General features: G+C 43.6%; 1 protein-coding gene across 1 annotated transcript; it reads left to right on the top strand.

The window, feature by feature from the left end:
* The first annotated feature begins 8467 nt into the window (after positions 1 to 8467).
* LRRC2 (leucine rich repeat containing 2) lies at positions 8468 to 23635 on the top strand. The gene is made up of 8 exons (XM_054699077.1): positions 8468 to 8592; positions 9518 to 9725; positions 12088 to 12244; positions 13584 to 13720; positions 17045 to 17190; positions 18587 to 18742; positions 21375 to 21511; positions 23592 to 23635. Exons 1-8 carry the CDS (start codon positions 8468 to 8470, stop codon positions 23633 to 23635), a joined length of 1110 nt encoding a protein of 369 aa, XP_054555052.1.
* Positions 23636 to 24025: the final 390 nt, after the last annotated feature.

Here is a 24025-nt window from a genome sequence, read left to right as displayed (position 1 = left end):
TTGTATATAAAATATAATATATAACATATATATGCTGATATATATTTTACAAGAGAATCACGAAGCACTTACTGAACCCATGTTCAAGTAGGGAAGGTCTGATTTAGACTTTGAGTCAAGTCTTTGAATTAGAATTCTTTTGTATCAAAAAAAGTTCTCTTTCCAATCATATTCAACAAATATTAACTGACCAGCTACTCTGTGCTGAGCACAGTGGGGAAAGAGATTTCCAAGACTGGTTACCTGCTCCTCCCTCCCAAACCCAGATAAGGCCACCTGCTACCCTGTGTCTAGTGCCCCTTTGGTGCTATCACAGTGTTGCTAATGGGGGAGGCTGTTACTTCCTGATTCCCTGCTGACCGGGTTAAGGCCAAGGCCTGGCAGACAGATGGGTCTAACTCCCAGGAGTTAGATTTAGGAAGGCAGGCTGGGGTCCCTTTGCTTTCACAAGATTTGGAGAATCTCATTTAAAAGTGCTTCTTCACTGTTTACAATAGCTAAGCTTTGGAAACAACCCAAATGCCCAAAAATAGATGACTGGATCAAGAAGATGTGGTACATATACACCATGGAATATTACTCAGCAGTCAAAAAAGATAAACTCATGCAATTTGCAGCAACATGGATGGCGCTGGAAGGGATCATGCTCAGCGAAATAAGCCAAAAAGAAAAAGAAAAATACCGGATGGTCTCACTCATAGCAGGAATCTAGAAAACTTAAATAAGGGACCAGGAAAATGAATAACTATAAGAAAGTGAAAATCAAAATCAACAAAAAACTATGAACCAGAGACACTTTTAGGGGGGCGGGGGCGGGAGGGGAGGGATTGGGGTCAGAATGGGGGGGCTGCAATTGTATGGGGAATATAACAATAAAAAAATAAAAAAAATAAAAGGCATAAATAATCAAAAAAAAAAATAAAAGTGCTTCTTAAGTGGATTTTGTTTTTGGTTACATCCTGACCTCCTTTACATACCAGGATGTTCTTAATGGTTTTGAAATGGATTAAATGCAAGTAGAGGGAGGAGGGGAGAGCACAAAACCAAGCTGTTTAATTCAGAAATGGATTAAAGAGCTCTACCGAGAAGATGTCCTGTATGCACATGACCCTGGGTACTTTGAAGTTGCTCTACTCCTTAAAAGCCAAGTTGATTGCTGACCTATGGAAACTGTAAGCTAATTGATATTACAGTAAGCCATGACATTGGTATAAATTTGTTACACAGCAATAAAAATGAATACAAATGATTTAAAACTTGTATTGGAGTACATTGTGCATTCATAAAAGTATACTGTCTTTCTCAGACTGGATAAGCCATCAAATCAACATCAGACAAATTAGTAGTAGGAAAGAACAAATTTGATTACATAGTATGGAGAATCTGCAGGGACATAAATTCTACAGTAAATAGGACACCAGGAATGTATTTTTCTTGAGCTAAGGAATGGGATAGGGGCTTGGGACTTCAAGGAGGGAGACTCATGACAAAAAGTAAAAGTACTCCAACTAGATGTTTGCTCTTTAGTTTTCTCTCATAGAAAGTTTATTTCTGGTGGTAACCAGAAATAAATCTGAGAAATCTGAGATATAGCCCTTATCTTCATTCCTCTAGGTAACTAGGGGATTGGTAATACTTTCTCTTGAGCATCTATTAACATCAACTCAAATAATTCATATACCAAATGTCATGGGATTTTGGGAAGATTGGTTCTGGATATTTAGGGGAGAACTATCTGAGCATCTTGGGGAGGCCTGACCTTTAGTAGGAACAATAAAGGTTACAGGTTAATGAATTATATTTTTGGTAAAGTGACCCACCAGGGGGCGCTGGTTAGTTTTATGTTATGACTGCCCTGAAAAGCCAGATGCGTGACCAGCTTCCAGGGGTCAGATGACTTACACAGGGATGGGAATGGCTCAGGTATGAGTTCTGGCTTCTTCCAGTTGATGTGATTATATTTGTAAATATGCTTATCTGAAATTCAAACCTAATTGAATTAGGTTTTAAGTCGTTGACATTAACATGTCATTCTTTTTTTAAAATTGAGTTTACATTGGTTTACATCACTGTATATAGTTTAGGAGTATGTGATCATATGATTACACCCATCAGATGTATGTTACCACACCCCACCCACCACCATAGTCCACTGTGCCCCCTCACTTTTCTTCCCTTCTGGTATCCTCAATTCTACTGTCAGATTTCAAAGATTTGTAATTTATTGGTTTGATTTTATCTGACCCTTTCTTTTGTTTCTCTCTATTCCACATATAAGTGAAACCATCTGGTATTTGATTTTCTCCTTCAGACTTCTTGCTTAACATTATCTCCTCCAGGGCCTCCCTCGTGGTGCAAGGGGTTAAGCACAGCACTATGAAGCTTTCTGCAAGGCTGCAGCATGAGTTCAATCCCCGGACAGCCAGGGAGAAACCCACATGGCGCAGCAGACCTCTTCTGTCTCGCCCACTACTCCCCTCAGCAGTGTATTTCAGTCAATCTGCCTTTTTTGTTCCCTGCTTTGTCTCTGGTGAATACTCTCATTCCCCCATTCCCTACACCTCTGGCCTGTACCCCAGTTCTTACATGCATAAATAAATAAATATTTAAAAAAACCCAACAACATAACAAGAACGCCATTCATGCTATAAATGGCAAGAGTTCATTTATGTTTTTTAAATAGTTGAGTAGTATTCCATTGTGTACATATACCTCATCTTCCTAATAAACTATCTGTCCTTGGGCACTTAGGATGTTTCCATATCTTAGCTATTATCAGTGGTGCTACATATCCCTTTGAATTGGTGTTTCTGCAATCTTAGGATAGATACCTAATAGTGGAATCTCTGGATCATATGGTAGATCTAATTTTAATATCCTGAGAACTCTCTATACTGTTTTTCATAGGGACTGGCCTGGACCAGTTTATATTCCCTCCAAAGGAAAGGTTCCTTTTATCCCACATCCTCTCCAACACTTGTTGTTTCTGGTCTTTTTGATAAGGACCATTCTCATAAGTGTGAGATGGTTGTGGTTTTGATAAAAATGTTATTATTCTTGAAGGGAGGGGTGGGGAGACTGGTGGGGTGAGGTGGAGGTGGGGTTTCTGGTTCTAAGTTATTTTGCCTTATTATGCCCAGAGTGAGGCAATGCTCGGGTTTAATCTCTTCCTTTCTAAAGAACGCATTGGGGACCTGCAAAGGCTGGGTACTCATTGTTGAAATCTTTCTCTGCTCCTTGGTCAATAATGGGGGTTGGAAAGGTTGCAGATTTTGCTTAGCTGTTTCACAGCTGATGGCTTGGCTATCTTGTTTGCTAGTCCAGAGAGGTTCACCCCATAACATTTTACACTATGGTCACAGTAATGAAAAGCACACCCAGCACTCTAGAGGCATGAGCTAAAATAGTCATGTTTATTTAAAACCCCCCACCAGCAGTATACAATTTAAAATGATAACTTAGGGCCTCCCTGGTGGCGCAGCAGTTGAGCACTGGGTTGTGAAGCAGCCTGCAGCCTCTGCCAGCGCCAGTTCGATCCCCGGCTGCCAGGAGAGGGTCCCACATGGCTCAGGAGACCTCTCCCGCTGTGCCCGCAGCTCCCCTCAGCAGTGTACTTCTTCGTCAGTCTGCCTGCTCTGCTCCCCGCTCTAGCTCTGGCGAATTCTCTCACCCTCCCGTGCTTCTGACTGTACCCAGTGCTTGTATGAATAAATAAAATAAATCTTAAAAAAGAAAATGATAATTTAATTAGACACTATAAATAAAAACATGCCATATAGAAAACAATCTTCCAAAATCAAGCCATTTATTTTGTATATATTAGACAAAAGGTGTTTTTCTCTTTCTTTTAGGATGAAGATATTGAGGAGACCTTGACAGGAAGGGGAGCATTGTGTGGATTAACTGTCAAATTGTCACAATATTTGATATTAGCAAAACATATTTGCCCAATTTGTGAAATCTCTAAAGAGAACCTAACCTCACACACATTTTAGGAAATTAAAAAGAAAAAAAAATGTAAGGATGAAATCAAGACTTTTGACATCTGTTGCTTCAAACAGCTGAAAAAATGTTTACATCCTTGGTCAGATGGCTTTCTTATCCCGTTCTCTGCAGGGTCCCCTAGAGGGCAGAGAACACCAGCGCTCCCTTCTCTGGACTGTTTTTTTTTTTTTTTTTTTTAAGCAGTTCTTTATATATGTATTACATTCTTCATATTTGCACAATGTATAATTTCCCCGTGAAATTCCCACCCCACCAACTCACCCGGGCACCATCACTATAGCCCCTTGCACAAGGGACTGTGGTGCTGGTCTCTGGCCTGTTTTATTTAGCTGCGTGGGCCCTGCAGGGCACCAGGCCCGCCCTCCCGTGGAGGCAGGTAATCCCGGGTTACTGGGCTCAAACTGGCCGGCTTGGGGTGCGCTGTGAGCCAGAGCGCCCGACGAAATCTGGTTTGTCTCAGGCGGGGCTGAGTCACATAGAATAGATAGATAGTTTATCAGCACATGTCCTGCAGCTCATATTATCAGCTTACAAATATAGCCCATTAGCGCACAGGCGGGGAGGCTCGGGCAGTTGGATGGCTTCCTGCTCCAGCGTGTGGCCGCTGCGGGTGTAAACAGGCTCCGCAGCCCCGACTCCCCGAGGCAGGCGCGGGCAGGGGCTCGGCTGGGAGTCGCGCAGTCGCGGGTAGGTGACCGGGGAGGGGGGCGGGCGAGTGGGAGGCCGCTCGGGATGCAGGGGGCCGCAGGTGGAAGCTGGGGCGCCCTCCGGGTGCCTGGCGCAGCGCGCTGTGCGGGCTGTTGCTGTCTCTGCCTCAGTGGGTGGCAGGACAGGCGACAACACCCCTCCTGGCTCGCGGGGCTGAGGATTACACTTTCATTTGTGGTTTGGGGCAAGAACTGGAGCTGAATGGGGAAGGAGAAACCTGGGCGTCGGTTCCCACGACGCCTGCTTCTGGTTGGTGGGTGACTGCTAGTATGTGCCCTGGTGCCCAAGGCTGAGCTCAGAACACTTGGACCAGCTGCTGTCCCGGGGAGAGAAATCAACTTTGTGTCCTCACCTTGAAAGGGATGACTGACCTCTGACTGGAGGGGTCTTTCCTGCCTGGACGGTCCTGGCCCTCTGGTGTCCCAGTGCGGTGGAAAAGGACCAGAGACTCAGGGAAAATTGCCTGACTTTGTAAGCAGCTCCTCTGTGCCACCCGCCTCTCTGCTGCACCAGCCCCTCTCCCACAGTACAGCAGCAGGCGTTCTACCAAGAACCTTTGCTAAGAACCTGTGGGCAAAAATCCTCAGGTGCTCATGTACCTTTTTTTCACTCTTCTATTTAATTGGTGACTGTGAGTTTGTCTTAATTTTCTGTCTTTTTTCTTTAATTAACTGACTTTTTGCAGCTTTGCTTTGTGCCAGGTACTGTCTTATACACTTGACACAGGTGATTTCCTGTGATCCTCTTCCCAGTCTTGTGAGCTGGGGGCTGCCTTCCCTATGTCCAGATGGCATCAGCGAGGCTCAGAGAGGTTAGGGAAAGATCTGGGATGTCCAACATAAGCCAGGAGGCAGGACTCCAGCCCAGCCCTGATATTGCCCCTTAATCCTACCTGTACCCGTTGCCTTATTTCTAGCTTAACAAATTACCAAAGAAAGAAAGAAAGGAAGAAAGAAAAAGTGTGTGTGAGGGAGCCTGGCAGAGGGAGCACCTCCTAGCCTGGCAGAGGGAGCATCAAGCACTGTGGACTTGCTTGGGCCTCCTTGAAGTTTCCCCCAATATTTCTCAGGATTCTGTGTTATTAGCCTCTCTTGGCCCCACTTTATGCTGCCTCCCTCCCCCGCCCCAGGTCCTTTGACATGAGAGGAGAGGACTAGGTGGCCAGAAAGTTTGCCCGCCTGCCTGGAACCCTGGCTTATGACTTCTGAGTTGAGACTAGAGCTCTGGTGCCAGGGAACATGTTTTTCCAGTCATGCCCTCTGGCTGGGCATAGTGGATGGTTCTGTAAAGTGATTCTGAGAAAACTGGGTTGGGAGGGAGTGTGGGAAATTATTCAACCAAACCTCATTGCTGGTACTTTCTCCTCCTTTTTTCATCATCCCTGCTCCTCTATCCTCAACCTCCCTCCCCAACACACACACTTGAGGGCATCCTGTCCCCCTTCTGCTCCCACAGCTGCTCATTCAATCTCTTGTTGAATCTACACGCGCCATTGAAATGTATATCCCCTTAAGCATCTGTTGCCCCTCTAGATGGAGATCTCATTGGCAAGGACATTTTTCTTTCTGCATTTAATGAGTCTCCATAAATGTCACTTATTTAGGGTTTCAGGACTCAAAGGGCAGAGATACTCACCAAGTAAACTGGCTCAGCACACAGTGTTCTGTGTGGAGGATCAGAAGCAGGATTGGGCACCTGCAGCCCTCGAAGCCCCCTCCCCTCCCCCTGTTCTGTTACTGCTCAGTGTTGGTGGCTGACTTGAGGAGACCAGGCTCTGAGCCCGAGGCTGGGGTGTCTCAGGTGCTGCTCCAGCTGGTAAACCTGGCTCTTCTCAGCTCAGCCCATGGACAGATAAAGGGTGATTAAGCAAATGACCAACCATTCAACTCATATTATGCACTATGAAGAAAATAAGCAACAGGCCGAGAGAATCCCAGGGAGATCCACCGCAGCCGAGGAGGCTGTGCTCAGGAGAGACCACCGAAGCTGTGGTGGGGGGCACCACAGGAGAGAGAGGAGCGAGCAGCCATGGGGAGGAGTGTGGGGTGGTCCTGCAGGGAGGGAAAGAGAGGCCGGGGTGAGGTGGGCTGGCCTTGGGTAGATCATGCCATGCTTACTGGGCCCGGGATGGGGTTGAGATCGCCCTCTTACTCCAGAGGAAAGGCTCTGGAGGACTTGGGCCAGGTGGCAGCATGCTTGAAAATTGACTCATTATTGTGTAGCAAGTGGATTGTACAAGAGTGAGTAGGAAGTCAGGAGACCAGCCACGAGCCTGCTGCACAAGTAGGCCAGGGTGATGCTGGCTGGTGAGGAACACGTGCCCTCTGAGACTCTGGGGATGAATCAGAGTGGGAATGAGTGTGTGTCCACATGGTGTCCACTCCGCTTGAATTCCTGGAGTGAGTGGTCAGAGAGAAAGAGAGGAAGGGAGGCGGGGAGGGGGGGAGAGGGCAATACCTTGTAGGCCTTAGTCTCAGAAGTCACACATCACTTTTACCGCAGTCCTTAAATGGAGTGACTAGGTCCAGCCCACACTCAGAGAGAGGACCCAAGCTCTACCTTTCAAAAGGAAAAATGTCACGGAATCTGTGGGTATACTACTACTCATCAAGGCAAAGGATTTTAAATCTCATTGCTGGGATCAGCACACTGACCCCAGCGTGGGTTTTTGTCTGGCACGTGGGCACTGCTGGAGCAGGCTGGCACTGGCATCCACAGTCCTCGTCCCCTCTACTCCTAGCACCTGTCCACATGGCCAGCTGTAGCTATTTGCCCACTGACTGTGCAACTCTGGAAATGGATTTATCCAGATGTCTATGCTGTAGGTAGGGGATGTTTAAAACAATGTCTAGAAAGTTATTTTCTTTAGATAAGGGGAATAATGAATGGAATGAATATTGAAATCACTTTGTGTTTTGATTATTTTTACAGTGACTTAAGTAATCACTTGAATAATAATGATGAGGGAACTAAAAAGAGGAGAGAGAGCTCATTGAGTGGCCTGAGAGAAGCAGTCTGGATGCAACCTTTTATTTAGTTTTCACTTCATCTATTCACTCCCTGCCTCCTCCCTCCCTCCACATGATCTCTGGTGTTCTGAGTGCCAGACATTGGGGGGAGGAGGAAGAAGGTCTCACTGAGATGTGATGGCCAGGATTTTCCTGAGTCTGACTTTTCATGTATTCAGAAAACTGCAGCAGGGCTGAGTGCTCACGGGAAAGCTCACAGGTCATTCGCCCAGGCCACGTGACCTGCTGCAGGAGCAAAAGTGTTCAGGGGGTTGGTGCAGTGTTTGGCTTTGTTACTTAAATGATGTGATGGCTGAAATGTAACCTTGGATAACTGGGTGTGTGTGTGTGTGTGTGTGTGTTGGGATTAACACATTAAATTTACCCTTGATGTGTAACAACATACTAGGAAGATTAGATGTTAGTGCAATAGAATGTACAACCCGAGGCTTGAGAATGCTCAGGGGGCTTTGGGAACCCACAGCACATCTGGGGGTTGGGAGGGGGTGCAAGGATGCCAGTATAGGATGACCCTGGGGTACTGAATGTACCCACAGTGCACTCAGGCCTGGAGAACACTGGCAAACCGCCATCCTACATATAAACAGGGATTTCCATCTTGGCTGCAGACCACTGGTTGATTCATGGTTCATTTTAAAGGTCATTTGAAAACTATTGTGTGCCTGCATCTATGAAGCTGACATACACACTTTTTTTTTAAAAATAGGTAATTTCATGCTCCCAAAATGGGACATAAAGTGGTCGTGTTTGACATTTCTGTCATCAGAAGCTTGTGGGAAACTCGTGTCAAGAAGCACAAAGCTTGGCAGAAGAAGGAGGCAGAACGGCTGGAGCAAAGTGCGTTGGAGAAGTATGTGTTTTCTCTGCTCACCTTTTAGCTTCTTCAGCAAACAGGGACAGGCCGGCAGCAATCAGGGTGTGGAGGGGCTGTTTTTCTTCTAGGGCTTATCACGGTGAGTGACACTGCCTTCTTGGGCTTCAGAGCTGTCACGTTGCTGCCCAGATGAACACTTGATCCCCATGAAGGAAGCAGCCATAGTTATAAGAGCCAATGTATCGATTGTTCTGCATCCAGCTTTGTGGGCATCCAGAGGGCAGCAAGATGATGTCCATTATCACCAGCGAGCTTATGACCAAATTGGGGGGACGAGTCATAACTGCAGGAAGCTGTACAATGACAGGTCAGGAAATTGGTGGAAAGAAGATACTGAGGAGTGTTGGGGAAGGTCCTGAGTCAGATCTAGTGAGTGAACCTGGAGTGTATAAGTAATAGGTTTGTGCATGGGAGTGAAATTTCCCAAGGTGGCTGATGGCTGACATTCTAAAGTCATATTTTAGAAACCAGGGCTGCCTATATATTTATTTCTACTCATGCCTATTCCCTTGAAAGACTGGCAGATTCCGGTGCCCCTGCATTTTAGAAAACTGGGGAACCACCATGAAATATCAAAGGCAGTTGTAACTAATCAAAGGCACAGATCATTTTGGTAGAAATTTTAGCCAGGAATTCTATCCCACTTACCTCCTCTGCTTTTAAGTCAGAGCTGTTAATAGTTCGCAACTCTGAGGGTTTACGATTTCTCCCACATACCCCAGGGCAGACAGAACAAGAAAGGAGGGAAGTACCCCCACTCTCCTCTCCTGAAGTCTGCACAGGAGGAAATCGCCTGTAGCGGGAAGAACTGAGCCTGCGCCCAGGTGGCCTGATGGGTTTCTCCAGGCAGGTGCCGGCAATTCCTCAGGGAAGTAACTGTGGCCTCTGCCGCTCCTTTTAGGATAAAGGAGGAGTGGAATTTTGTGGCCGAGTGCAGGAGGAAAGGCATCCCCCAAGCTGCCTACAGCAAGAATGGCATCACCGACACCAACGTGAGACTCCTGGAAAAGATTGAAAAGAATTCTCTCATGAGGCAGAGCACACTTTCCAAGGAGAGAGACAAAAGGCGCAGCAAGTTTGTGTTTGAACTTTCGGGCGAGCAGTGGAAGGTGAGTCCCTGAGTTTCTGCAGGTGCATCTCTTGGACGCTGAGTGCAGCTCTGCGATGGACGGGTGGACGTGGGCTGCTGAGGGGTGCTCCTGGCCGTGGCTGTCGTCCGAGAAGAAGAGTCCTCGCCTTTCCAGAACTTTCCTTGCATGGGGAGGACTGATGAGCTGCACTTGTCTGTTTTGTGAGTGAAGATGTTGTGGGTGTCTTCCTCCGTGCAAGACTCCACTGTGGAGAGCGCAGTGGCTCCACTGGCATCTCTGCCAAGCTGCGGCCCTCCCCCCGCGTGCACTGTCTTTAAAATGCTTTATTTTGTTCTTTCGCTTGTACATTTAAAATAACTCTCTGCCTTAAAAAATAAAATAGGAATAGAGCCTTTCACTAATCTAACATTCCTGAGCAAGGGTGTCACTGCTGCATTGTCTCAGGTGGGAGAGCAGCAGGCATAGGAATTTGGGCAGCCCCTTTGGGCAGGATGCCTTCTCATATCCTGAGGACCCTTCTCTCTTCCCTCAGATGACCACATTGTCCCCAACTTGCTGCCTTGTTAGGAAAGAAAGCTCCAGGGTTTGTCTACTGCCTGAAGTTTCCTGGCAGCCCAGGTGTGCCTGGGCAGAGGCACTCAGGTGCTGGCCCATTGCAGTGGGACAGGACTTGTGGGACCTGCCCCCCTCATTTTCCTCTCTCCCCACCCCCATTTTGTGATTGAGAGTGTTGGGATGAGAGACTGAATATTTGAGGAGGTCCCTAGTACTGGTACTGTTCTTTTTTAGCATTGCAATCTGGAACAGTTCAGTCCACTTTTATACATTTTATCTCCTCAGTGAAAAATGGTGCTAACTCTGGTTCTCACCTGTTCTGAGGGCTGTTGTGAGGGTTAAATGAGGGAACAGTCTATAAGGCTGACTGTTAGCTGCACACCCACTAAAGGGGAGAGATGATCATTAGAACACCTCCTTGGGCCTGTCTCCTACATCACTGAGTCAGTGGGTATGAGGACACTGCTTATTCTGGAGAACCTGCATGGAGTCTTTTCGCTTCTCAGGCCCTTTTTTTTTTAATTTATACAAGCACTGGGTACAGTTAGAAGCATTGGCGGGTGAGAGAATTCACAGAGCCAGGGCGGGGAACAGAACAGGCAGACTGACGAAATACACTGCTGAGCGGAGATGTGGGCGCGGCAGGGGGGGTCTGCGCGCCATGAGGGACCCTCACCGGTGGCTGGGGATGGAACCAGTGCTGCAGAGGAAGCTGCCCATCATTCATCTGCTGCACCACCAGGGGAAGCCTTCTCAGGCCCTTTTGAAAATCATTGTAAGGAGCATTTAATGATGCCTAGTGTGATAAGGGGAGTAGGGAGGCTGTGGTGAGCTAGGTGGATGGTGTCCTCATTGCTCCCAGTCTTCCTGTCCCTCACTGTGCTCCCTGAGACAGGTACCCTACTTGGAATACCCCAGGGAGGGAGCACCAGAGCCTTAGTATTAATGTCTGTTGTATGGATCGTTAAATCAGTATAAATTGTATTGACTTCAGTGGCTGTTTCCTCCCCAGGAGCCCTGAATTTCAGCCTTACCTCTAAATAGGGGCTGAAAAGCTCGATGGGAGTTTTCATCTTAATGTGCCTGGTGGCAGGGAGGGGGTTCTGATCACTGACAGAGGTGAATGTGGCTTCTGGAACCTTGGAGTCAGGTCGGGTCAGATCCTCAGGGGACCCTTTAGGGCAGGATTGGGAGGGGGAATCATTCCTGTGGTGATTGTGAAGCCCCCAGGCCCTGGATTCTGCTCTGTCAGGGAGATTTCCTCCATTTTATTTTCTAACTCTTCAATAGTTTTTCATTTTTACTCACAAGTGTCTAATTTCCACGAACTTGCTGTTTGCTTTGTGAGTGAGAGAATCCTGTGATGGGGCTGCATACGCTGACTTTCACATGTATTTCTTAATCAGACCTTTGAAAAATGTGTCTTGTTTTCAAGTCACAGGGTAATGGCTTTTCTTATCTCTCTTGGGGTCAATAGCTTTTTTTGCGGGGGAGGGGGAGTTTTTTGTGGCAGAGACTCCTTTTTCTTTCAGGGTGCTTGTCTTTGTTGGCAGATTGGGGCTTTCTTGGAGGTCTGGAGGTACTGGGTGTCTAGACTAACCAACAGGCTGGTTGGAAGCTTTGGGTGTGTGTCAGGTGGAAGGGTGTTGTTGTAGAGTCCCCATTTCATGGCGGTGGCGTGTTCCCTCTTCCCCTGGGAGTGAATATTTATGGTTGCCTGGAGCTGGTGGGAGCTTTTTATATAAAAGCAGGGTTAACCTGGCATGCCGCTCAGCTGGGATTCCTAGGGGGATGGTTCTGATTGATGTGATCCGTTCTGTTTCAGGAGCTCCCAGATTCCCTGAGAGAGCAAACACACCTCAAAGAGTGGCATATCAACAATACCCTGATTCAAATCATTCCTACATACATCGAGCTGTTTCAGGCGATGAGAATTCTGGATCTGCAAAAAAACAAAATCTCCCATCTTCCAGCTGAAATTGGTATGTTACTTAGCAGGAATCCTTAGGCCCAGAGTCTGGTGAATGGACCATAGTCAGGGGGCGGGGGGCAGCAGCAGCCCTGTGAAAACTGTTTCTTCTCCTGCCCCAGGGAACTGCCGGACAGCCCAATTCATGTGTTCCCGGTGCTGCTTGTCCACTTTGGGTCATGATGTCACCTGTGTGACTCAGCACATAAGTCTCCTTAGAATGTTGTACCTCACGGCTTTTTATTTCCTTTCAGAAACATCTTTAGAAATAGAAACATGCGATAATATGTTTATTGTAAACATAAAATACAACATATCATTTCTTCTTTTTTTTAAAGATTTATTTTATTTATGCATCCAAGAACTGGGATACAGGCCAGAGGTATGGGGCGGGGCGGTGAGAGGATTCACCAGAGACAGAGTGGGGAACAGAACAGGCAGACTGACTGAAATACACTGCTGAGGGGAGCAGCGGGTGAGACAGGAGAGGTCTGCTGCGCCATGTGGGTAGCTCCCTGGCTGGGGATGGAACTTGTGCTGCAGTGGCTGCAGATAGCTTTGTAGTGCTGCTTCTTAACCCCTTGCACTACCAGGGAGGCCTCCAACATATCGTTTCTATATATTGGTCCATTGACACATTTAGTTTAGCTTATGTCGTCATGATCAAAATTGTATAATTCTCAATCATTTTGTTGTTCAGTTCCATTATCTTAAAATGAAGACCACAGTGATCACTGCTGTTTCACTTTCTCTTGGGATGTGTGGGTGAGGGTTGGGGAGCGGCACAGAGCTCCGTTCTCAAATGTGTCCCAGAATCACGGCTTGTCATACTCATGTGAAGATTTGCCTGACGCCAAGATGGTATAGGCTGGCGGGTGGCCTATTGGTCCCTGGCACTTTGTACTTCTTGCTGGTTGTGTCAAGACTTCAAGCTGATCCCTCCTCCTAAATTCTGACTTGTCTGTTCACACTAGGTAACCAGGCATCTGTTTCCCCTCCTCCCACTCCACCTCCGGAAAACAGCAGTTTATTGATTATTTGCCTGACCTACCTTGTTAGTGTTCTGTGGGTGCTGGAACTTGACCATGTAACATGGACAACCCCCTCACACTCACCTCACTTGTCGTTCCACAAAAGATTGAACAGTTAAAAATAAGCAAAAAATGCTTCAGTGCAGGGCCAACATACTCAGGATAAAAAAATCATCAGGCTTTTAATAAAGAGGGCTTTAAAAAATATAAAATTGTGTATAATGCCTTTCCCATCATCAGCTACACATCTTTGTTTCATTTTTGTTCGTAAAAGACCTTACAGGACATTTTCCATGGATGTTCATTTTTTTCTGATGATAGGTCGTTTGAAGAATCTGAGAGAGCTCAATGTGAGTTTCAACCACCTGCAGAGCATTCCTCCAGAACTGGGAGATTGTGAAAATCTAGAGAAACTGGATTGTTCTGGAAATCTAGAATTAACTGAACTCCCTTTTGAAGTAAGAAAGTAAACATTTTTGCTCTATAATTTACTTTTATTTGATTTTTGACATGGAATGGTCTATAATCTGGAGAAGAAGTTTTACAGGTGAAATCCATATTTATTACATCACATTTTCCTGACATTTTGCTCATGCTAGCCCAGCACCTAACTTTAAGTTTGGAAATCCTATCAAAGGAAAATGAGGAAAAATCCCTATATTCACACAAGATAGTTTTATTTAATGTCTATTTAATATATGATGCCCATTGTTTATAACTCAGATTCTGGTTTATTTATTCACAGTGGTGAAATAGAGACAGTTGGAAATAAAAGGGGTAAGATTAAAAAATGGTTATATATTCATAATAAAATTTGTAGGTAACTGAAGTAGTCCCACAGATAGAGTTTAAGAAATCCATTAAGTAAAACGTATGTATTAGTTTCTTTTGGCCTGCATTCATTGGGGAAATAATTTTAAACCATTTTCTGATAAGATGGAACATATAGAAGTGAACATATAAAAGTGAGTTTTATTTATTGCCAAATATAACTCAACAAGCTGGAAGCCACTCATGATCCTGGCACTGATACGGCAAGCAGAAGCTCTGGAGAGGTTCTGAGGAGGCTCTGGCCCTGAATTTAGTCCCAGAAGGGGTGTTAGTTTCCTATCCTGAAAACTTTTGGGTGGGAGGAAGTGGCTGCTTCTGTTAGTTCCCATCTCACCCCAGGAAACTCCCCCAATGGTCCAGGTGAGTGTGCACAGTCAGGGTCTGAGCTCTCTTACAAGTCGGCTCACTCCCTAGTCTTCTCCAGTTTAGAAAATGGCTCAGACTTCTCTCAGTTGTTCACTCTGGAAACAAGCCATGTGATTTTGGCCTCTCTTGCTCCCTTGCCCCATATCCACTTTGTAAGCCCTTCAGAGTAGGTTCTGTATCTAACTGCTGCCGGTGACCTTCCAACAGCCCTAGTCCAAGCCTGTGTCAACCTCCATCTAGCCTGGAACAATAGCCTAGGTCGGTCTCCACCTTGACCTCTACCTTCCCCCCTTTATTGGGGTATAACTTACACATACAACTCACTCCTTGTAAATGTACAATTCACCACAATTCAGTTTTAACATGTTTCCATCTCTCCTTCCCCCCAAATTCTGACTTGCCTGTTTGCACTAGGCAACCGGGAATCTGTTTATTTTCTCCTGGAAAACAACAGTTTATTGATGATTCTCCTGACCTACCTTGACATCTGTGCTCTGGATGTGAACCTTTAAGGTTGTATGGGATCATATAAATGTGCGTTATGTTTCATCTCCCTCTTAGGCTGTTTGTTATAATAGTTCCCTGACTCTGCCCATATATAACTTCACAAATTTAGTCCTGAATGATTCTCTATTGTCTTAAATGTCAGCTACCAGTTCAGTTTGTAGCTTATTCAAGGTAAATAACAGCTATGTAGCTGAGGACAGACTACATGGTCATATTAAGGGTAGTATCGTCTGTGAGGGTACCTGAATCTCATGTGCCCAACTTGTATTTCTCTAGAAGAGACACACATTCTAGTTTAGACACACATTCACCTCCATTCTAGTTTCCACAGACCCAGGAGAGCCCTGTTGGGCCTGAATACCATACCTAGGTGCTGACATTTAAAAAAAAGAAGTGTGGTTAAAATTATGTAACATTAGACATACCATCTTGACCATTTTCAAGAGAGCAGTTCAGTAGTGTTGAGTATATTCAAGTTTTTGTGCCTGTCTTCATGAGAATGTTTCTTACATAAATAATTGATATAACCTTGGTCTAAAATTTAAAAGCACAGCAAGTAGAATGAATGCCCTATAGATGGTCAAGGGAAGGCACCACCACGAACTCAGAGACAAAGGTAAAGATCCTGAAACTTCTGTGTAAATGCACATTCCACTTACTCTGAATGTCAGATTTTTAGCTGGGCAACGTTGGAATTTCAGACAAACATACTTTTCAAAAGCATTTATGCGTGTTTACTTTACCCTTGATGAAAGTGGCTGGTGGGAAATAGCTTTTCTAGCCGAGCTCTTTTTCTCCTTGCTCGTATGCCACTGTGATTTTTGGTACTCTAAATTTTAAAAGTTTTAAGTTATTTTATTAAGGAGTCTCAATAATTATTTTATAGCCTATAAGCACATTTTCTGCATTTATTATAAGAAAGAAGGACGTGAGACTGAGGGTAATTCAGTCTTGTTTTTTATTCTGACCTGATCGCCCTGACAATACAGTCAGAAACATTAGTCTCCATTATGGGTACCCAAAATATCTTTGTTGGCTTCCTTTACCGTCATTGTACTGTCTTCACATTCATTTTTCTAAATTTAAAACGAGCAAATTAGATTGTGCCTTTTCAGTCAAATGAATCTGACCGTGTCTTACTCAGGGAAACTTGGCCATATGGAACTGCATGTTATATTAAGACAAATAGAGGCCTAAGTTCCCTGAGGCTTTCTTCTCTCCCTCTTGTTAATGCCTCCTGCTGGTTCCATGTTGTACAGTGAGTGGCTCCACGTGGCGTACGAGTTTTGAAAATATGTTTTGTGAAGGAGCCCAAATTTTACTTGTGGACTCTCGAAATAAGTCAGTAAAAGGCGGCTCCTTTTATAGTTCATGTTTCTACCAAATTTGCATAACCAAATTCTAGCATGAGACATTTCCATTCCAGTCATATTTCTAGGTTTGCATTTGAAATTCCCTACATGTTTCAGTTACTGTGCTGAAAACAAAAATATGGATGTAAGACATAAACAGTAGGTGTTTCTGATCATTTGCTATGGCACTTTACCAAAAGCAAGTCTCCTTAAGATTTGCCAAAATTTGCTAAGTCAGTCTTCCCAGGACATCCTGCTCTTTCTGGCAGTACATGCTGTCTTCTGTGACTTTGCACATGCTGTTCCACTGGGGTTTCCTTCCCTAACTTTCCACCTGTCCAGGGACCTCAGGGAACTCAAATACTCCATTCTCTGTGAATTTTTTCCTGACCACTGACCCTCCCCTTACCTTGATGTTGGGCAGATTTATTTCTTGGTATCCATTGCACATGCCAAGTTGAAAACTTCTTCACATTATTTCTTACTACATAAAATTATATCACTTATTTATGAAATTACAAACTTCTGTGCTGTTTATCTCAGCACCCCCAGCACATTGCATAGTGAGTGGCACATAGTGGGTGCTCCCAAATATACACTGGAATGATTTGTTTTGCATCTATTCATACAAATGCCTTTGGGAAGAAATGCCAATTTAAAAGTTATTAGTTGTACTTAATTCCCACTCTTATGAAAGTATTAGAATATTTTGTTATTTCTTTCTAGTTAAGTAATTTGAAGCAAGTTACATTCGTAGATATCTCAGCAAACCAGTTTTCCAGCGTCCCGATCTGTGTCCTGCGGATGTCTAGTTTGCAGTGGTTGGATATCAGCAACAATAACCTGACTGACCTGCCACAAGACATAGACAGGTAGCTACTTGAATTCTGAAGGTGAGGTGTATGAATTAGTTACAAATCCTTACATACTGTTAACATTTTAAACATGCACAGCACATGAATGTTCTTTGAAATCCACCAATTTTCCAGAGCTTTTTGTTTCCAGGAAATTAGTTTGGTTTTATATTGAATAAGACAATTTCTAGTCTGCATTACACACACACACACACACACACACACACACACACACGCACGCACATGTCTGTGTATGCATTTCCTGTTCTGGTGAACTTAATTCATTTCAGTCCTCAATAGAACCACACCTTTAATTTGCCTTTACTCCACAGAATTGGAAAAGTAAATTTATTACGAATGGAATAGGAACATACCATTTCATATTTAGAATATTAGTGAGGGTAATTTTTATTAGTTTCATTTATTGATTTATCATACATACTTCCAAACAAAATGGATATGCTTAGAGGGTTTTCATATTATATCCTTGTAGCTATTTCATGTTTAAATCATAATTATTATACTGAATCATGCAAGATTAATTAATTTATTCATTCTACCACCAATATTATGAGGCCTGTATGGCAGGCCCAGAAAGTGGATTGGGCTTAAAGTGGTGAACGAAATAAAATCTCTGGCCTCCTGGCACACACAGAGTCTTCTTTATCAAGTAGCATAAGTAAGCTGGCAGGGCACTGAAGTCAAACGGCTTAGTTCTGATGCCATCTTGTGTGACCTTTCTCTACTCAGTACGGACAACGTGTATCAGTGCTTTCCAACTTGATGAAATCAAATGGGAATTGTTTTAGTTTGAAACATAAGGAGAACTTTGTGAAATGTTTGTGGGATCAACTGGAGGGAGGTCATTGAATTACAATAAAATGAAAAACAGTAAAACATATACAAAGGTTATCCTTCTCATTTGCTTATCACTCTGAAGAGTTCTTCCTACTTGCAAACTAGAAAATATGATGGGAGAAGAATATCTACTGTTGAGATACACAGAAGAAATATGTTGCGCAAATTTGTTTATCCTCATTCCAACTCTAGCACAATTTCTTCCCCATGACTCATTAACACCTGGGAAAGCGGGGAAGCTCTTAGGGGGAGGGACATACTGATTTTTTTAGGCCCCACCTGGTCTCCTATATATCATACTTATATATAGATCATGCTCATCCTACTGCTGTGTCTGTGTCTTCAATGGACAGTTAAGCCAGCAAAAGCTTTAAAAATCAAATTGTGCCATGTGGCATGACTTTATTGAAAACATAAAAAGTCAATTTATTCTCATAAGGGTCATGTCTATAAAATGAACTAAGTAAGGATTTTATACTAGAGTTTATTTTAATTCACTGTGGTTTTCTTAGTCATGAAACCAGCCCTTGTGTTTAATTCCTCTAATTCTTCTTAGGCTGGAAGAGTTGCAGACCTTTCTCTTGTATAAGAACAAGCTGACCTATCTCCCTCATGCTTTGCTTAACCTAAAGAAGCTCACTTTGCTGGTGGTCAGTGGGGACCACTTGGTGGAGCTCCCGACCACTCTCTGTGACTCATCCACACCTTTAAAGTGAGTAGACCAGAGTGTAGTAGAGACACATCAAACCTAGGTAAGAAGGGAGGTGCATCTGGAACCCTGGCATCTGGCTCAGGACCTGGCTCTCACAAAGTGTGAGATGGTCAACAGAAGTTCTGATGCCTTTTTTTGCAGGAATTGGAAAAAATGCTCCCTGCTGGCTGGAGGCACAGCGGGCATACTCAGGCTCCTGGTCTGTCCTCAGCACTCAAAGGGCTGCTGGCTAGCAGGGTTCATGGTTGCTGAATCCCCCGATTGCCTCTCTCTTCTTTGGGTTTCCTGAAAGGACATGTAAACCACCCCAAACTAAGAAACTCCATGCATGCAAATGTGATACAGATTCTACTCTGAGGTGGGAATTGGAAGATCTTTCTTGACTTAGAAGTGGACTTGAAAAGCCTTAGCTCTGTCTTCCTCTGACTGACTCCAGGCACATCTTCTTGGCTCTCAGTTAGCTTTACCTGCCAGAATTCAGGGCTTTGGGGTTATTCGATCACCTCTACCCTAGGACCATTTTGGCCCATTCTCAGAAACTTGAAGCCTCCCCAGGAACCTTACAGCTTTAGTGAGAGCCACCTACTCCTGGTGCCGCGTCTTGGTTGAATGCCAGTTGTTCCTTCAGGCTTCCACTAGGGGGAGCATTCCCCTGTTCTCTCAGTGGTAAAGGCTCACTAGCCACATACACCCTCCAGTTCTGCAATAAGATGCGTAGCAAAGGAAACAAAGAGGTTAAGTATTGTAAAGTGAGAGATACTAAATTCATTCCTATATAACCAGGAGATTAGCAGGGGCGAATGATACCTTCTCTCCTCTTTGTCACCCAATTCTTCCCACTGGGGTGGGTCTTCTTAGGAATGTTGTCTGGGTAAGAAGAGGTTCAACCAGCAAGGACCCACCCCTAGAGCCTCCTCCACAGCCCAGCAGCCAGGAGCAGCTGGAGCAGTGTCTTACCCAAGCATGGGAGGGGAACCTGGTCAGGGCACAGCTGACCTATGTGCAGGTAACCAGTCATTTCAAATGATCAAATGATAGCACAGTAGGGCTTGGAAACCCAGGAGCAGATGGAAGCTCTCAGAATTATGAAAGTTCAGGAGAAAGACTAGATACAAGTTGGTATTAAAACTCAATAGCTTACTGATTTCTTAGAAAAATAATGGAAAAAAATTAGCAGGCAACCAGAAATCAGAGATATTCTGTGAGGGAGGTGAGGAGAAGGGATCACAACAGGGGAGAGAAGAGCACAGGGGACTATGGTGATGGTTCATGGATGAACTGGTGGTGGGGATTTTATGGGGACTACACAATGACATAAAAGATATAAATAAAAAAATAAAATAATGAAAAAACCAGAAAAATAATGTAAGTAATGTTGACATTATTAGGAGTAACCCAAAATATAAAATATCTGGGGAAAACCCTAGAAAATATGGTTCTCCTATATGAAGAGAACTCAGAAGTATTCTGAAAGGATATCAAAGAAGTCCTTCTTGGGATGAAAAGAGGTCTTTTTTTGGATGTAAAAATGTAATTTGTGCCCCAAATTATACTTAGCTGTAATATGCCAATCCTAACTCCAATGTGATTTTTTTTTTTGGAAATTGAAAAACCAAGTTGAAGGTATATTTGAAAGACAAAAAGCTAGGACTAGTAATGATAATTGCTAGTAATGTGATAGAACTTGCCTTTTCTGGTATTTAAAGGGTGTTTACCTGTGTTTTAAAGGCGGAGATCATTGGGGCCTCCCTGGTGGCGCAGGCAGTTGAGCGTAGCACTGTGAAGCTGTCCGCAGCCCTTGCAGCGCGGGTTTGATCCCTGGCCATGGGAGATACCCACATGGCACGGCAGGAGAGGTCTGCGCACCATGTGGGACCCTCGCTGGCGGCTGGGGATTGAACGGGTGCTGCAAAGGCTGCGGGCAGCTTGGCAGCCCAGCGCTCAACTGTTGTGCCACCAGGGGAGGCCCTTTTTTTTTAAAAAGTTCTTTTTTTTTTTTAGAAAGCTTTATATATATATATATATATATATAAAATAGCATACCAAAAATAACCTAGATTAAGCCACAAATTTTACATCAAAAAGAAACTATAAAAAGAATAAGAAATGCTCTATTAATGATAGTGGATTGACCACATATTTAACACTTATTCTTCTTGAGACCACTTCCTCCCTCCCTCCCTCCCTCTCTCTCTCCCTCTTCTCTGTTTTGTAGTAGTCTGTCTTTTAAATACTGCTATTGTGGGGATTTTGTCTAAGTCCTTTTTAATTTACCCATATCCCTTTAGAGTTTGATGTCACTAATTGAGAGTAATATCAAATACAGGACATTGTACAATATTAAGGATCTGGCTGAAAGTGTCATTGTCACCTCCAAGCCTCCCGCCCACTGGCCTCTGTGATGTGTCTCTCCTATCCCCATTAAACTTTAAACAGACTCTCCCTTCACCCGATCCCATAATTCTGTTGGATTATTCCATGGTGGAATTCCACTGACAATGCTAATATTATATGGTACACTGAGATTTTGAAGAATAAGTAAGGAATTGGAATTTAGTATCACAAAAATCAACTACTTATGAGAGGAATCTTACAGTTAAAAATGTGGTATTTTCCATACTTTCTTGAATAGATTTGTAAGCCTCATGGATAATCCTATTGATAATAATCAGTGTCAAGAAGATGACAAAATGGTGGAAAGTGAACAAGATCGCCAACATTTTGATAAAGAATTTATGAAAGCCTATATTGAAGATCTTAAAGAAAGAGGTAGGTTACCCATATTTAAAACATACAGAATTCCATTCACTCATTTAATATAGGTATTGATATTGATATAAGTCAAATTGACTAAAAACTAATTGATTAGGGACAGGATACTTTGCAAATTATTTTTCCATTTACCAAAAAAACACGCATTTCCTTAAAATATCAAATTTTCCTAGTACACTCGAAAGCTTGATAGATCATCAACTCTCTGATAAGGATACTGGGACACACATCTTAAAATGTGAGGCTTGCATTACTAATTATACGTGAGTTTCTAACAAAATGATATTAACAAGAGTATCTTAGCTGATGGGAAAATAAGATTTCATTTCAAAATCCCTTCAAACTAACTTAAAAAAAGTCATCTCATATAAAGTGCTTGGCTATAGGGAATGAAAGTAGATTTAGTCATACCATGTTGACCCTCAACATCATGTGACTCAAGAATGATGAGGAAGAAAAGCCCCTCATGGCTCTTAGACTTTGGTGTTGGGTCTGAGAATCATATTTTGAGAACCATCGGTATAGACCATCTTTTGACAATTTGGCTCTTCAGGGAGAGAATGGGCTGTAACTATTGGGGAGAGTGAGGCTGAGAAAAAGGCTGATTTTAAGTCATGTGTGATTTCGCTTATAAAGAATCCAGACTCCTCTTATAAACACCTGGTATCTACAGTCCCACATTCTTTGCCCTCTGTTTCTCTCTTGTCAAATTTCATTATTATAGGCTCATACAGTTTCTAAGATCCTGACGTAGCTCTGTGAGTTGGGTGGAAAGATTGTAAAAACCTCGAGTTTATAACCATATCTTATTCTCTCTTAGATCTAGCTATTTTTATTTTTTAAAATTAATTTATTTATAAAAGCACTGGGTACAGTCAGAAGCATGGGAGGGTGAGAGAATTCACCAGAGCCAGAGGGGAGAGCAGAACAGGCAGAGTGATGAAATACACTGCTGAGGGAAGCAGCGGGCGGCAGGAGAGGTCTGCGCGCCATGTTGGACCCTCGCCCCGTGGCCGGGGATTGAACCGGCACTGCAGAGGCTGCGGGCAGCTTCGCAGCCCAGCACTCAACCGCTGTGCCACCAGGGAAGGCCCTAGATCTAGCTATTTTTAAAGCTTCACTACACATTAGTGATGGTTGACTTAATTGTGATAAGAGCATTTATCTCTATACTTAAAATATGTCATAGCATTTAGTAGTTACCTTTATAATAAATGGTGAATGCTTGAGTATGTTTTTTTCCTTTTGTTATAGAATCTGTGCCCAGCTATACCACCAAAGTATCTTTTAGCCTTCAGCTTTGATACCATCCCTCAGAAGAAACTCCCTACCGAGTGGATCTATAAACTTCACATTGTGGGTCATGTCATGTAGGAATAATGGCTTATTCTTAAGGACAAAGACTAGAAACCGGATCGTAATTATTAGGAAAATGATCTTTAAATTTCAAATACATGAATACCTCTCTCTGTGGACAGGAGAACTGGTAAATGTGTTTATATATTGACATTTAAAGATGCATGTGCATATATTTGTTTCCAAATAATGTAAAAGGTGTATTGTTTTAGAAAATTATAACCTAAAGACCAAATCTTGAAGTTGATTGCATTGTTTTCACAAGTCAAGGGACAAAGGGCTTAAGAACACTTATATTTGACTAGTCTGACAAAGGTTTATTTTATTATTTTGAAAAATGTTTTTAATGCATTATTTCTTTTACTGAGAATAATTTTCCTTAGATTTATACACATTGCTATTTCCGTATGTTTTCAATTATATTTTGCAAGTGTAGGCTCTCAGGAGAGACGTGGGTGTGTTCTGGGCCTTGGGGGTAGAAAGAAGTGCTGGAATATCCATGGTGGGCTGGTGGCCCTAGCAGAGGAAGTTGGGGCTGGACTTGGCAAGGCAAACCTTACATGGCTTGCATAGCTGGCCACCTGCCCTGAGTGCCCCGCCTGAAGCTCGCCTCTGCAGGTGATGCCCTCAGACCCCTCTCCATGTGGCCATATGCGATGGCCATGGTGACTGGTCCACCCTGACGAGGAGACCCGGGTGATGCTGCCTTGTGATTCCACAGGAGGACTTAGCAGTGGCCGGAATACTGTGGCCCAGCAGGAGTGAATGCAGCTATGTTTTACATTTGCAAAGAAGGATTTATTGCAGGGTTTTGGACTCTAACAACATAGTCTATGATTCAGAGAAATTGTACAAGCATGTATTTTTATACTGTTGTCTTGGGCTAAAATATATAAGCTCCATAGCCTTGAAGATACACTTCAATAAGTAGCTTTTGTGAGTAAGAAGGAAAAAACACATATATTCACATGTTTTTATATATGAATTGACTCCTATATGGTCTAGCCCAGAACTGTCTACCACAACTCTTTGCAATGATGAAAATGTGCTCTATCCAATATAGTAATCATCAGACACATGTGCTTCTTGAACTCTTGGACAATGATTGGTATGACTGAGAAACTAAATTTTTAATGTAAGGAGTCATAGGTGGCA

This window comes from Talpa occidentalis, unplaced genomic scaffold (genome assembly GCF_014898055.3).
Source record: "Talpa occidentalis isolate TD23 unplaced genomic scaffold, MPIMG_talOcc4v2.1 talOcc4.10, whole genome shotgun sequence".
In the NCBI taxonomy this organism is placed as follows: domain Eukaryota; kingdom Metazoa; phylum Chordata; class Mammalia; order Eulipotyphla; family Talpidae; genus Talpa; species Talpa occidentalis.
The sequence above is the reverse complement of the archived record's forward strand: the minus strand, read 5'-3'. Positions and strand labels throughout refer to the sequence as shown.